The sequence below is a fragment of the Epinephelus fuscoguttatus genome, linkage group LG18, assembly GCF_011397635.1.
Source record: "Epinephelus fuscoguttatus linkage group LG18, E.fuscoguttatus.final_Chr_v1".
In the NCBI taxonomy this organism is placed as follows: domain Eukaryota; kingdom Metazoa; phylum Chordata; class Actinopteri; order Perciformes; family Serranidae; genus Epinephelus; species Epinephelus fuscoguttatus.
Genome location: NC_064769.1, coordinates 40,523,908 through 40,537,310, shown reverse-complemented (window position 1 = coordinate 40,537,310; position 13,403 = coordinate 40,523,908). Strand labels below are relative to the sequence as shown.

Genomic DNA, 13,403 nt, shown 5'->3' with positions numbered 1-13,403 from the left:
GGAATTTCTTCACTTTGGCACAAACATTCACTTTGATTTCACGATGAACTCATTAGATTTTAGTGGTTGAAGGTTACAGGTCACTCTTACTTTGCTAACATCTTATTCTCACAATGTCATACCTTGAGAGGGCCTTGAGGAAGCTCCTCAAATATGGCACAAACGTCCCCTTGGACTCAAGAATGAACTGACTAGAATTTGGTGGTCAAAAGTCACTCTAACTTTGCATCAGTCGCATTTTTGTGGACAGTTTTGCAAACATCTCAAGAACTACTTAATAGGATTTCTTCAATTTGGCACAAACGCACATTTGAACTTAAGAATGAACTGATTAGAATTTGGTTGTCAAAGGTCACTGTATTCCCCTCCTTTTTGTAAAGTGATATCTCAAGAAGGTCTTGGTTTCTCAAATTTGGCGCAAACATCCACTTGGACTGAAGAATTAACTGATTAGAATTTTGAGGTCAAAGGTCAGTGTGACCTCACAAAACACGTTTTTGTCCATAACTGAAGAATTCATTTACTAATTCAGACCAAACTTGACACAAATGTCTAACAGGATAAAATAATGAAGGTCAAAAGGTCAAAGGTCAGCTTGACTGTGACATCATCATGTTTTAACGTCATATCTCAGGAACAGAAGGGGAGACATTTGGTCAGATACTGAATTGGTGACTCTAATCTTGAAACTGTGCTGATTGTATAGATCTTCTGTGTGTGAAGCATCCATGTTTTCACTGACATGGATGGAGACTGTCAGAGACACTGGACTGGTGGGCGGAGTCATACAACCACAGGGTGAACTGGCGGGAGGAGTCATACAACCACAGGGTGGACTGGTGGGCGGAGTCAGACAACCACAGGGTGGACTGGTGGGCGGAGTCAGACAACCACAGGGTGGACTGGGGGCGGAGTCATACAACCACAGGGTGGACTGGTGGGCGGAGTCTCCAGATGTCTCCAGATCTCTGCAGTCTGAACCCTGTACATGTTTTAATCATCATCATCATCATCATCAGTTGCTCTTTTGTTCTGCAGCTTCGAGACGTTCGAGGTCAACAGTTTCGAGCAGTTCTGCATCAACTACGCCAACGAGAAGCTCCAGCAGCAGTTCAACTCGGTGAGCCTGCTTCTTTGTCTTTAAGCTGCAGTGTGTGTGATGTGTCTCTGTGTGGGACAAACAGAGGGACGAGCTCAGTGTCCTTGTGTGTCCTCAGCATGTCTTCAAGCTGGAGCAGGAGGAGTACATGAAGGAGCAGATCCCCTGGACTCTGATCGACTTCTACGATAACCAGCCCTGCATTGACCTGATTGAGGCTCGCCTCGGCATCCTCGACCTGCTCGATGAAGAGTGTAAAGTATGTCCGCCCCTGTTCACGCCTCCGTCAAGTCCATCAGTGCGCGCGCGCGTGTGTGTGTGTGTGAACTGAGAACTGGTGAAATTTGCAGATGAAGCTGTGGCACCGGCGGCAGGCTGATGATTTATTCATCCTCTCTGGTTCTCAGCAGCCTTTGAAGTTATTGATGAGGATGTGGAGGCGTGAATGTGTTTCTCACAGCGCAGGTCGCCTCGATCCAGCTTTAATCTCGCCCTCCTTCCCTTGTTATATAATCCACTTCCTGTGTCAGGTGCCTAAGGGGACGGATCAGAACTGGGCCCAGAAGCTCTACCAGCAGCACAGCAGCAGCAGCGCCCACTTCAAGAAACCTCGTATGTCCAACACCTCCTTCATCATCATACACTTCGCTGATAAGGTGAGCAGCAGCAGAGATACGTGCTGTTAAAGGGTCGAGTGTCTTTGCTTCATTAATCTGTGGCGGTCAGGTGCTATCGTCAGCTCGTCCTCGCCTCCTAACTCCTCCTGTGACCCGCTAATCATTTGAAGTCTTTGATCCAGCTCCTCACCATCATCGCCAGATTTATTTTTACGTTGTGTAACGCGGCTCCGTTATTCACACAGTTTATTCTCATATCATACCTACTTATCTACGTACAGACCTGCCTGCTAACTGACCCGCTGACTACCTTACAGACCTGCCTATTAACTGACCCGCTGACTAACCTACAGACCTGCCTGCTAACTGACCTGCTGACTACCCTACAGACCTGCCTGCTAACTGACCCGCTGACTACCCTACAGACCTGCCTACTAACTGACCTGCTGACTACCCTACAGACCTGCCTGCTAACTGACCTGCTGACTAACCTACAGACCTGCCTGCTAACTGACCTGCTGACTACCCTACAGACCTGCCTGCTAACTGACCCGCTGACTACCCTACAGACCTGCCTGCTAACTGACCCGCTGACTAACCTACAGACCTGCCTGCTAACTGACCTGCTGACTACCCTACAGACCTGCCTGCTAACTGACCTGCTGACTACCCTACAGACCTGCCTACTAACTGACCTGCTGACTACCCTACAGACCTGCCTGCTAACTGACCTGCTGACTACCCTACAGACCTGCCTACTAACTGACCCGCTGACTACCCTACAGACCTGCCTGCTAACTGACCCGCTGACTAACCTACAGACCTGCCTACTAACTGACCCGCTGACTACCCTACAGACCTGCCTACTAACTGACCCGCTGACTACCCTACAGACCTGCCTGCTAACTGACCCGCTGACTAACCTACAGACCTGCCTGCTAACTGACCCGCTGACTAACCTACAGACCTGCCTGCTAACTGACCCGCTGACTACCCTACAGACCTGCCTACTAACTGACCCGCTGACTACCCTACAGACCTGCCTGCTAACTGACCCGCTGACTACCCTACAGACCTGCCTGCTAACTGACCCGCTGACTACCCTACAGACCTGCCTGCTAACTGACCCGCTGACTACCCTACAGACCTGCCTGCTAACTGACCCGCTGACTAACCTACAGACCTGCCTGCTAACTGACCCGCTGACTACCCTACAGACCTGCCTGCTAACTGACCCGCTGACTAACCTACAGACCGAGTATTGCCACAGCACACTGTACAGGTGGTTCTTAGAGGGAAGAGTTCAGTTTTGACAGTGAGCTAGCTAAGCTAACAGGTTGCTAACAAGCTAACGGACAGTTTCCTTCGGGTCAGTTTTTTATGATTAGAAAGAACTTGTTTATCTGGTCTGAACTAGAGGTCGACCGATAGTGGATTTTTAAAGGCCGATATAATAACGATAGTTTGGAGTAGGAAAAAGCCGATAGCTGACTCATCGGCCGATATCACCCCACCCCCGAAAAAACATTCAAATTGACGATCACTACTTGTATTGAGTCCAGCAGTATTCCTGGGCCAGTTTGACCCATCCACTGTAAGACAACAAGTTTTTGTCTTGTCCTGGATTAGATAAAAACTTTTTTAGTCTTAACAGTCTGGTTCTTCATCAATACTAAGTTAAGATAAGAATTAGGGTTTTTCTAATGAACATTAGAAAAAAGAAAAAATTCAGAGCAGGATTAGAATTTATTTATATATTTTAATAAACTAAGTATAGTTTCTGTTTCTTCTCTAAGTGTAGTTTTTCTTAACAAGCTGTTTGCTGACTTAAGCACGCTGTGGTCACTGGTCATAAAAAACAGGCACAGGTGAATATGCTGTTGATATGATGCACATTTGTGCTTGTTGAACATATGGTACTTATTAGCTCCGACAAGGATGTTATGTTTTTTGGCTTTTTAACTCATGAAGGTTTTATTGCACTTAGAGTCACTCTTAGCGCTTATGTCCAGGTGGACTCCTCACGCCTCCTTTCCCCTGCAGCACCTGCACACACTGCGCATGCCGTCTCACTCTCGCTCTCTCCAGCAGCCCCTCCCCTCAGCCAACAGAGAGAGAGAGAGAGAGAGAGAGAGAGAGAGAGGGTGGGGGAGGAGAGGAAACCACTTGTTGCACTGCAGGGAAAAAAACTTTGCGACCATCAGCACCTATTGAAGCTGATTAATCGGTCGACCTCTAGTCTGAACGCACTGTGATGTCATGTTACTCTGATGAGATATGGTTATAGATTATAAACAGTCAGATCATCTGTATGACTCATTCAGACATTCAGACGTCTGTTTAATTAGATATTTCACAGAACATGTGACGCACCTGTCAGGTCCTGTTTCTGTCCTGGTAGCGTTCCAAACTACTGGATGGCAAGAAATGGAAAATTAGCCCCTCCCCCACGGCTACAGGTGTTTCTGTCAGGTCTGTAAAGAAAAGCACTTCCTTACGTTGGACACTAGAGGCATCATCCGTATATTTATGGATCCGTGGACACCAGTCACATACATGAGCGGAAATGCAGCGTAACACTCGATGAGAGACTGTCAGTGTCCGAGCGGAGGGTCGACCTCCTCCTCACGGGGTCGCCAGGTAACGATACAAATAAACGCTAACTGTAGCGTCACATGGCGAGCTGTTATTAATAGGTTTAACAACAGAGTCAAGTCTATTAAAAGCTCGGTGTCGGATGTTAGCCTCTGCTGCTAATTAGCTCGTGCTAACACTCTGGAGATGGTCCTTCAGTGCCGTGTCTAACCTGTGTCAGGTGGTCAGAGATCAGACCCCCGCCGCCTAAATGTGACGCAGCAGCATGTTTGAATAAAGTTCAGACTGAGGAGACAAAAGAAAACTAGAAAACACCTGTTTGAAACCTTCCACAGGTGAACAAGTAAACAGGTAAACAAATAATGATGTCATCAGCTGTTCAGAAGCAGTGACCCTCACCTCTTACGCCGGATTTCCACTGGATGCGTGTCCGTTGCTGAACAGCAGCGCTGGTTATGCGCTGCGTGCTCCGCCGTCCGTCAACACCCACCGGCTGCGTTTGCTGTGCGGAGCGGTGCAGCTCCGCCGACAGACATCTGGGTGCACCTCCATGATTAACATCTCCTCGTCCATGGTGTCAGCAGGGTGAAATGACGTCTGGAAACCTCTGACCTGTTGACTTCAGGCCTGCCTCCGCCCATTATGACGTTTTTAAGGTGTAGTGCAGGGAAATATGATCCGCCGTGAACACTGTGTATTTTATTTTGAAAATTAACCGGAAGTTTTATTTTGTTTCTGTGCACGACTTCCTGCCCTGCACGATCTGCTCTGTGCTGAATTGCTGCGTTGTGCTCCAGCGTCCGGCAAAAATAGAAGTCCTGTGTATCTGTTGCGGAGGGCTCCGGAGCTGTGACGGAGACGCAGCCGGTGGAAACACACACATTGACTAGAGTTGAAACGTATCAGCTCTGCTGCCGTTCTGGAGCGCAGACGCAACCAACACGCATCTGGTGGAATTTGGGGGTTAGGAATTCCTTCAGGTTTGGCACAAACTGCTCAGACTCAGAGGTCAAAGGTCAGAGGTCAGTGTGACCAGTTCTGTATTTGTTGTTGTTGTGTTGACAGGTGGAGTATCAGTGTGAAGGCTTTCTGGAGAAGAACAGAGACACTGTGTACGAGGAGCAGATCAACATCCTGAAGGCCAGTCAGGTAAGAACCACAGAAGCCCGGCCCAGTCACAGCTCTGCACATGTCACTGTGTTTATTTAAACATTTCCTGTTCCTCTGACCGGTGGAATCTGATTGGACGAATGTCTTTGCTCTCAGGCTCCTCAGTTTGAGGAGTGAGGTGAAGTTTAATCCTGTGTGATGTCACAGAGCAGCCGAGGGCAGGACGGCACACAGAGGGTTAATGAGGAGGAAGTGGGTCAAAGCTTTTGTGTTTGTTCACTCGTCCATCACGTGTCATCACACACTGACGCTCTGATACTGCTCCGAGGTCAGCGTGTGGTGACGGACTGTTTCTACTGAGCTGCTGGGTGTTCATTTACTCATCGGTCAATTTTATTTATAAAGCGAGAGAGAGAGAGATTATAGTTCATAAAATATCTGAAAAATATTAAATGTCAGGAAAATATTGTTAAAATGTTGGAAAACATGCTGATAAAATAACAAGTATAAGCTGATAAGACGTCCGCATGATGTTAGTAAAATGTCAAAAAAAAGTTACTAAAATGTCCGAAAAATATGATTGAAATGTTGCAAGCTATGTTGCAAAAAATATTGTTTAAATGTCCAAAAAGAGTTTATAAAAAGTCCAAAAAATGTTGATTAACATCAGAATTTTATTTTTAAATGAAATGGACGAAAAGTATTACTCAAATTTCAGTTGAAATATTGATATAATGTCCAAAAAAATGTCTGAAAAATATTATTAAAATATAAAAAAAAATTGATAAAATATTAAAAAGAAAAGTCGATAAATGTCTGAAAAATATTAGTAAATGTCCAAAAAAGGTTAATGAAGTGTCCAGAAAAATATTATTTTAAGGTTGGAAAAAATTGTCTGATATAAATAAAACATCCAAAAAAGTTCAAGTTCAGAAGTTCATAAAATGTCCAAAAATTTCTTAAATTAAAGTTAATTAAAAGTTGCCGGCAGTCGGCCCAGTGAATGAAGTGATTTTTTTCTCTTTCATTTTATAGTTGTAGTTTACTGATGTATGAACAGAGGTTACATAAAACCAGAGTGAGCGTCCTCTACTGACCAATCAGACTGCAGGGTTTCTAGCTCCACCTTTTAGTACCAGATCTGTGTGCTAGGTACCCCAACAGAGGGGGGACCAAACATGGGGACGCTAAGGAACGCTTCTGTTGGGACCATCCACAACTTTCACTGTGGGAACAGAAACTATGAACTGGACTAGACTGGACTGAACCGGACTGGACTGGACCGCTCGGTGGAAACGGGGCTGCAGTGACATTTGTTTTTAAAGTGATTGTCCGTCTTCCTGGGATCAGACTGAGTCCAGATTCTCCTCTCAGTTTCAGCTGGTAGCAGATCTGTTCCATGAGAAGGACGACATCGTCCCACCAAAGTCTTCCAGAGTGAATGTCCGCGCAGCGAAGACCACCCCCAAAGCTCCCAACAAGGAGCACAGGAAGACTGTGGGACATCAGGTGAGCTCACTGCAGGTCTCTGCAGGTCTCTGTAGGACTCTGCCGGTCTCTGTAGGACTCTGCAGATCTCTGTAGGTCTGTGTAGGACTCTGCAGGTCTCTGTAGGACTCTGCAGATCTCTGCAGGTCTCTGTAGGACTCTGCAGATCTCTGTAGGTCTGTGTAGGACTCTGCAGGTCTCTGTAGGACTCTGCAGATCTCTGCAGGTCTCTGTAGGACTCTGCAGGTCTCTGTAGGACTCTGCAGTTCTCTGCAGGTCTCTGTAGGTCTCTGCAGATCTCTGCAGATCTCTGCAGGTCTCTGCAGGACTCTGCAGTTCTCTGCAGGACTCTGCAGGTCTCTGCAGGTCTCTGTAGGACTCTGCGGGTCTCTGCAGTTCTCTGTAGGACTCTGCAGGTCTCTGTAGGACTTTGCAGATCTCTGTAGGTCTGTGTAGGTCTCTGCAGGTCTCTGTAACTCCTGTCTGTTATTCAGTTCCGCAGTTCTCTTCACCTCCTCATGGAGACTCTGAATGCGACGACTCCTCATTACGTTCGCTGCATCAAACCAAATGACGACAAAGAGGCGTTCACGTGAGTCTGACTCTCTCCTCCTCCTCCTCCTCCTCCTTCTCCTCCTCCTCCTCCTCCTCCTCCTCCTCCTCCTCCTCCCTGTGTCCAGCTGTGTGTAGATCATGTGTGTAGACAGGAGTGTGTTTGAGGCCCAACAGATGGCCTGTTGTTTGACAACTTCCTGTTAGATTAGATGATGGACCTCAGTCACATGAGTCTGAGTCTGAGTCAGACAGACAGACAGACAGACAGACAGTGGGCTGTGGACACACTGAGCCTGCGGGTGTGTGATGTCGAAGAGACAGCAGAAGACGAGGTAGGAGGAAGACTTCAGTGTTGGTTTGACATGTGATGAAGATGATCTGAAGTGTTTCCTGTGGCTGCAGGTTCGACTCGAGGCGAGCCGTGCAGCAGCTCCGAGCCTGCGGAGTCCTGGAGACCATCCGTATCAGTGCGGCCGGGTATCCATCCAGGTGAGTCGTCATCTTCTTCTTCTCCCTCCTCTTCCTCTGTCGTGACACTTCAGACTGTCCTGGTCCCAGCTTCTGCTTCAGGCTCAAATCAGACATCGAGTTTTTATTGCTTTATCAACGTCATCATCATCATCGGCATCGTCGGCATCGTTACCTGTCAGTCTGCTCTGAGGGTTAAAGCCTGGTTATCTCCCGTTGAGTGTTTCCTCGAGGCCTCACATGACACACAGTCAGCTCTCCTCAGCAAATCTAATAATGTGAGTGTGTGTGTGACGAGGTAGCAGCCTGAGGAAGAAGAGCTGCGGCAACGCCTGTCAGCGTTCACACCTTAACTTTGGTTTCAGTCACTCAGACAATTATTTTCTCACGTCTGAGTTTTTAAATCTGTAGTTGGGTCAAAGACGAATAAGGATTTGAAAATTGAAAATAAATCAAATTGGCTAAAAATGCCAATTTAGGCACTTTCTATCTTTATTAGAGTGTTCTGTATATAACTCAACAAAAGGGATTCATTTTAAAAATACAATTAACATTTTTCAGTCAGTCATATAGAAAATTCCATGGAAAATGTCCTTCCTGGGTAACGAGAATGGAATTGAAAATTAATTAAAATGTCTGCCGTTGTTGGCATATAAAAGTTTATAGATAACTATAGTTAGAGCTCAACAAACAATTACTGCTCAGAAAACAACATTTTCAACACAATTAATGTGATATATTTGGATATTTATACTGAAATGGGTTCATCAGTTGCTGTTGATCACACAATGTTCCATGCCAAAAAGAGAAAAAAGATGGAAATGTCTTAAAATGTTTTATCGTAAAGGTAAAAGGGTTGTTATTGTGTCCTCAACTCAAGAAACATGATTGAGTAATGTAACATGAAAATCTGGGTTAAATTACCTGACTGTGTCATTGTTACCAGGAATGACATGCTGCAAGATTTCAAAGTAATTATCATTAAAGGCTGTCTCAGAACATCATTTCAACAAACATACATAATACAGAGAGACTGACAGCTGTTAAAGATCTGAAAAGATGTTTTTTAATCTTTCATTTCATGCAACAGTGTAACTCATTTATCAAGTAATGCAATGATGTTCCCGGGTCGAGTTGACCCGGTGGATATTTAACCATCTGAAAGTAGTTTAAAACTATTCACTCCCCCTCTGCATCAGATTTTGCAGCCTGCATCACAGTGAGGTTATTTGCATCACTATCATTATGAGGTTATATATGTCTTCACCATGGAGACACTGTGGTGTATTTACTTCGTTTTTATTTTGTACCAACACAGAATATAAATGTTTTTTTGTATTTTTCACTTTCTTTTTTCCAACACAGAACATTATTTTCAACTTTAGAATTACAACAATATTTAGCAAGTAGAACAAGACGTGCTTTCCTGCCACCAGATGGCGCTATTTTCACCATCTTAATTGCTGCTAAGGCTGTCAGACCATAGACTTCATTTATTATTTTATCCACTTTTCTTCAACCGATCACCACCAAAATTTTATCATCTGTTCCTTATCCCATTATCCACCTTTCCTGAAAATCTAATCAAAATCCGTTGATCAGTTTTTTAGTTATTTTGCACAGAAACAAACAAACAGACAAACAAACAAACAAACAGACAAACAAACAAACAAACAGACCAACGCCGGTGAAAACATAACCTCCTTGGCGGAGGTAAATATATTTTTCTCTATAAACATTATCGTTAGCTCAATTGACATTAATGTAATCATTATTTAATGTAATCAGGTGTTTACAGATCATCGTTTACTTATGAGAATTCACTTGTTTTTCATTAAAAAATAACTTTCACACTGATTTCTTTTAGTACACTGGCAAAAATGAGGCATTCAGTATTCTATTTGGCCATTTTTTGATATGAATGTTTCTCTTGGTCTGAAAATTCATCATCATGATCAGAGCTGATCTCAAGATCCTCTTCATTTTCAGACAGTTCCTCCTCAGCTTCACTATCCTGATCAAGGATATGTTCCAGAGCCTCCTGGGCTGTCATTCTCTTCTCTTGTGACTCGATTTGCAAGAAATGTGATATTTTTACCCTTCCTCCATTATCACTGCCGTGTCAGTAGTCATTTTTCATTTAAAGGTCAAAGGTCAAAGAAAACTTTATTATCCCCGAGGGGCAATTTGTTGTGCAGCCAGCAATCTCACACATAAAAAAAACAGACACATATAATGACGGCAGAAGTACAACAACAACAATCAAAGTTAAAGTGCCTTATTTAGGAGGCCAGTGGCAGCCGGAACAAAAGAGTTCCTTAGCCTATTGGTCCTGCAGGTAACTTGGCTGTACCTGCAGCCAGACGGAAGCAACCTGAACTCTCCGTGCAGAGGGTGGCTGGGATCAGCCAGGACTGACTGGGCCCTCTTTAAGATCCCAGCCTGGTACAAGGACGTCAAGTCATTTAATGTTAGGCCGGCAATTTTGCTGCACACTTTAACTATGTTATGAAGCCGGCTTTTGTTTATAAGGGTGATTGACCCATACCAGCTGATAAATGAAAATGTTAAAACAGATTCTAAAAAACAAGAATAAAACATTTTCATAAAAGTGTTGTCCACATTAAAAGCATGTTCATTACACTAATCAAGTCCAGCAGAAACGGTTTCATGCTCCAGAACTTAATAAAAACATGTTTTCTGTGTTCTTAAACTTTGAAACGGGTCAGTTTGACTCACAACACAACAGGAGGGTCTAAAACATCTAAGCCTTTTGCAATGAGTGTAAACCTATTTTGATATATTTTTTTTTCCTTTTTACTGATCTGCCTTCACTAAATCACAATAACTTGCTCTCCTTTCCTCAAGATACTCAGCCCTAGCTTGTGGATCAGCATTCTTCCTGGCCCTGTATAGTCTCTGCCTCTCTTTATCAGACAGCAGCATCTGGAAGAACAAAACTGACCCTGAAACATCAAAAGCTATACTAAAACCTTATTAAAAACATAAATATTAGATTATAGCATTATTATTGGTTCATTTTTAGACAGTAACTTCACAAAAATCTATGATAATGGCCTGTGTTCATTGAATCAGATGAATTCAAGATAAATAACAGCAAATGCCATGAAAGTTAAAAAAAAATACATAATATTGTTATTAATATAATATAACACTATCAAGTCAATGCCTAAAAAGCTATAGACACTAATATAAATCTGCACTGATAAACATGTCCACTCTGGATAACAGAGGACATGTCCTGGATAACAGAGGACATGTCCTGGGTAACAGAGGACATGTCCTGGATAACAGAGGACATGTCCTGGGTAACAGAAGATCTTTGTTATCCAGGGAGGACAAAAAAACAATTTTCCCTTCATAATCAGGCTTTAACTAGGCCTACTGTGGAAGACTATAACTTAAACTTCAACACATTAATGTCATATTTCACATGAAATAGGTAGTTTTTGAATATATAAACATCATAAATGTTTTATTAGCGTTATCCAGAAAGACACATGATTTGAGGACATATCGCACCAGTGACCAAAAAGGTCAAAATATCAACATTTTAAGAGAGACTTTCTGACCTTGTAATGTGTTCTGGGGGTCCTGCAGAATCTTCTGGCTGATGCAACAGTCTGTCACATGACTATCCAAATCCAAATATGGTAATATATAGCCACTATGGTCTGTTACCCAGGAAGGACATCATGGAAATCCAAATATGGAGACAAAAGTTTTTCTTGCGTTAAAATGTAAATAAGCTTAGCATTGTTACTATATTTGCATATGTCATTGCAAACATTAACACAATTATGCCCCAGTAGATAATTAATGCTTTTATTAAGATTAAGACATTTTTGGGACATTTTTGTACTTAGATTTAAGCAGGGACGTTACCCAGGAAGGACAGTTTGGTACTTTTGAGCTCAATAGCTCCTTAAATTTTCATTTCTTACAGTGAATACTCATATGAGTAAGTGAAGAGGGGAGAGCTGAGTAACATAATGTAGTGTTTTGAAATATTTATATATTTTTAACATTATAAATATGCGTGGGACACCAGAATTGACATGCCACGTCTTTGACCCAGTTTCAGACGCTGGAGAATCTCTGACCAGAGGACATGTTGCAGCTGCCTGGCTGTGACCAGACGTCTGTACTGTCGAGTCTCACAGAGGCAATAATGTCTCGTGTCTTGTGTCTCGTGTCTCGTGTCTCCAGGTGGACGTACCCAGACTTCTTCAGCAGGTATCGAGTGTTGTTGAAGAAGTCCGACATGACGTCAGCTGACAAGAAGCTGGTGTGTAAAAACCTGCTGGAGACTCTGATCAAGGTGAGAAACTTTATTCAAACTTCCTCTTCGGCTGAACTCGTTTGATTTGTAATGTTTGGTAGAAAAACTTTAGAGCGGTGGTTCCCAACAGGTGACTGGACCACAGGTGACAGGTTATTAGACTTTGGTGGTCAAAGGTCAAGGTCACTGTGACCTCATCTCATTCTTGTGAACACAATATCTCAACAATACTGTGAGAGAATTTCTTAAAGTTTGACACAAATGTTCACTTGGGCTAAAAAATAAACTGAGTAGAATTTTGTGTTTGAAGGTCAAAGGTCACTGTGACCTCACAAACATGTTTTTGTCCGTGACTCAAGCATTCATTCTCTAGTGATGACAAAAGTGATATGATTTTAGTGGTCAAAGGTCAAGGTCACACTGACCTTGTCTGTCACATTCTTGTGAATACAGTGTCTCAAGAACAACTTGAGGGAATTTCTTCAAATTTGACACAAACGTCCACCTGGACTCAAAAATGAACTGCTTAGATTTTGGTTGTTGAAGGTCAAAGGTCAGTGTGACCTCACAAACATGTTTTTGGCCATAACTCAAGAATTCATTCACTAATTATGACAAAACATCATCATGTTTTAACATCATATCTCAGGAACAGAAGGGGATCTCTAATCTTTGGTGTCCCCCTTGAAAGCGTCCGTGTTTTCACAGACATTGATTTAAACTGTGACGTGGTGTGTATGTGTGTGTGTGTGTGTGACTGTAGCTGACTGTGTGCTCTGTTCAGGCAAAACACAAACCAGCTGAACACAGATCAGGTGTTCAGGTAGCAGCTGAGTGACGTCACAGGTCAACTTTCAGCAGGGTCACTGTTACCTCTTCAGTACATGACCATGGTTAATGTTCCTGTTGTGTCTCATCAGGAGCCGGACATGTTCCAGTTCGGTAAGACAAAGATCTTCTTCAGAGCAGGACAGGTGGCGTACCTGGAGAAGCTCCGGGCCGACAAGTTCCGCTCGGCGTGTATCAAGATCCAGAAGACGGTTCGAGGTTGGCTGCAGAGAGTTCGATATCGCAAGATCCACAAGTCCGCCATCACTCTGCAGAGATACGGCCGAGGATACCTGGCTCGCAGGTCAGTCATTCACCTCACTGATGACACGTGACGCAC

The 13,403-nt window shown here is 43.7% G+C and overlaps 1 protein-coding gene across 3 annotated transcripts in view; it reads left to right on the top strand.

The window, feature by feature from the left end:
- The window catches only part of myo5b (myosin VB), a 58,420-nt gene that overhangs the window by 21,922 nt on the left and 23,095 nt on the right, over positions 1 to 13,403 (top strand). For all 3 annotated transcript variants that reach the window (XM_049604266.1, XM_049604265.1, XM_049604267.1), the window contains exons 11-19: positions 1,039 to 1,120; positions 1,218 to 1,358; positions 1,630 to 1,755; positions 5,377 to 5,460; positions 6,796 to 6,930; positions 7,404 to 7,501; positions 7,867 to 7,953; positions 12,163 to 12,274; positions 13,156 to 13,367. In XM_049604266.1, the coding sequence (XP_049460223.1) occupies positions 1,039 to 1,120; positions 1,218 to 1,358; positions 1,630 to 1,755; positions 5,377 to 5,460; positions 6,796 to 6,930; positions 7,404 to 7,501; positions 7,867 to 7,953; positions 12,163 to 12,274; positions 13,156 to 13,367 (1,077 nt within the window). The remainder of the gene's footprint in view (positions 1 to 1,038; positions 1,121 to 1,217; positions 1,359 to 1,629; positions 1,756 to 5,376; positions 5,461 to 6,795; positions 6,931 to 7,403; positions 7,502 to 7,866; positions 7,954 to 12,162; positions 12,275 to 13,155; positions 13,368 to 13,403) is intronic.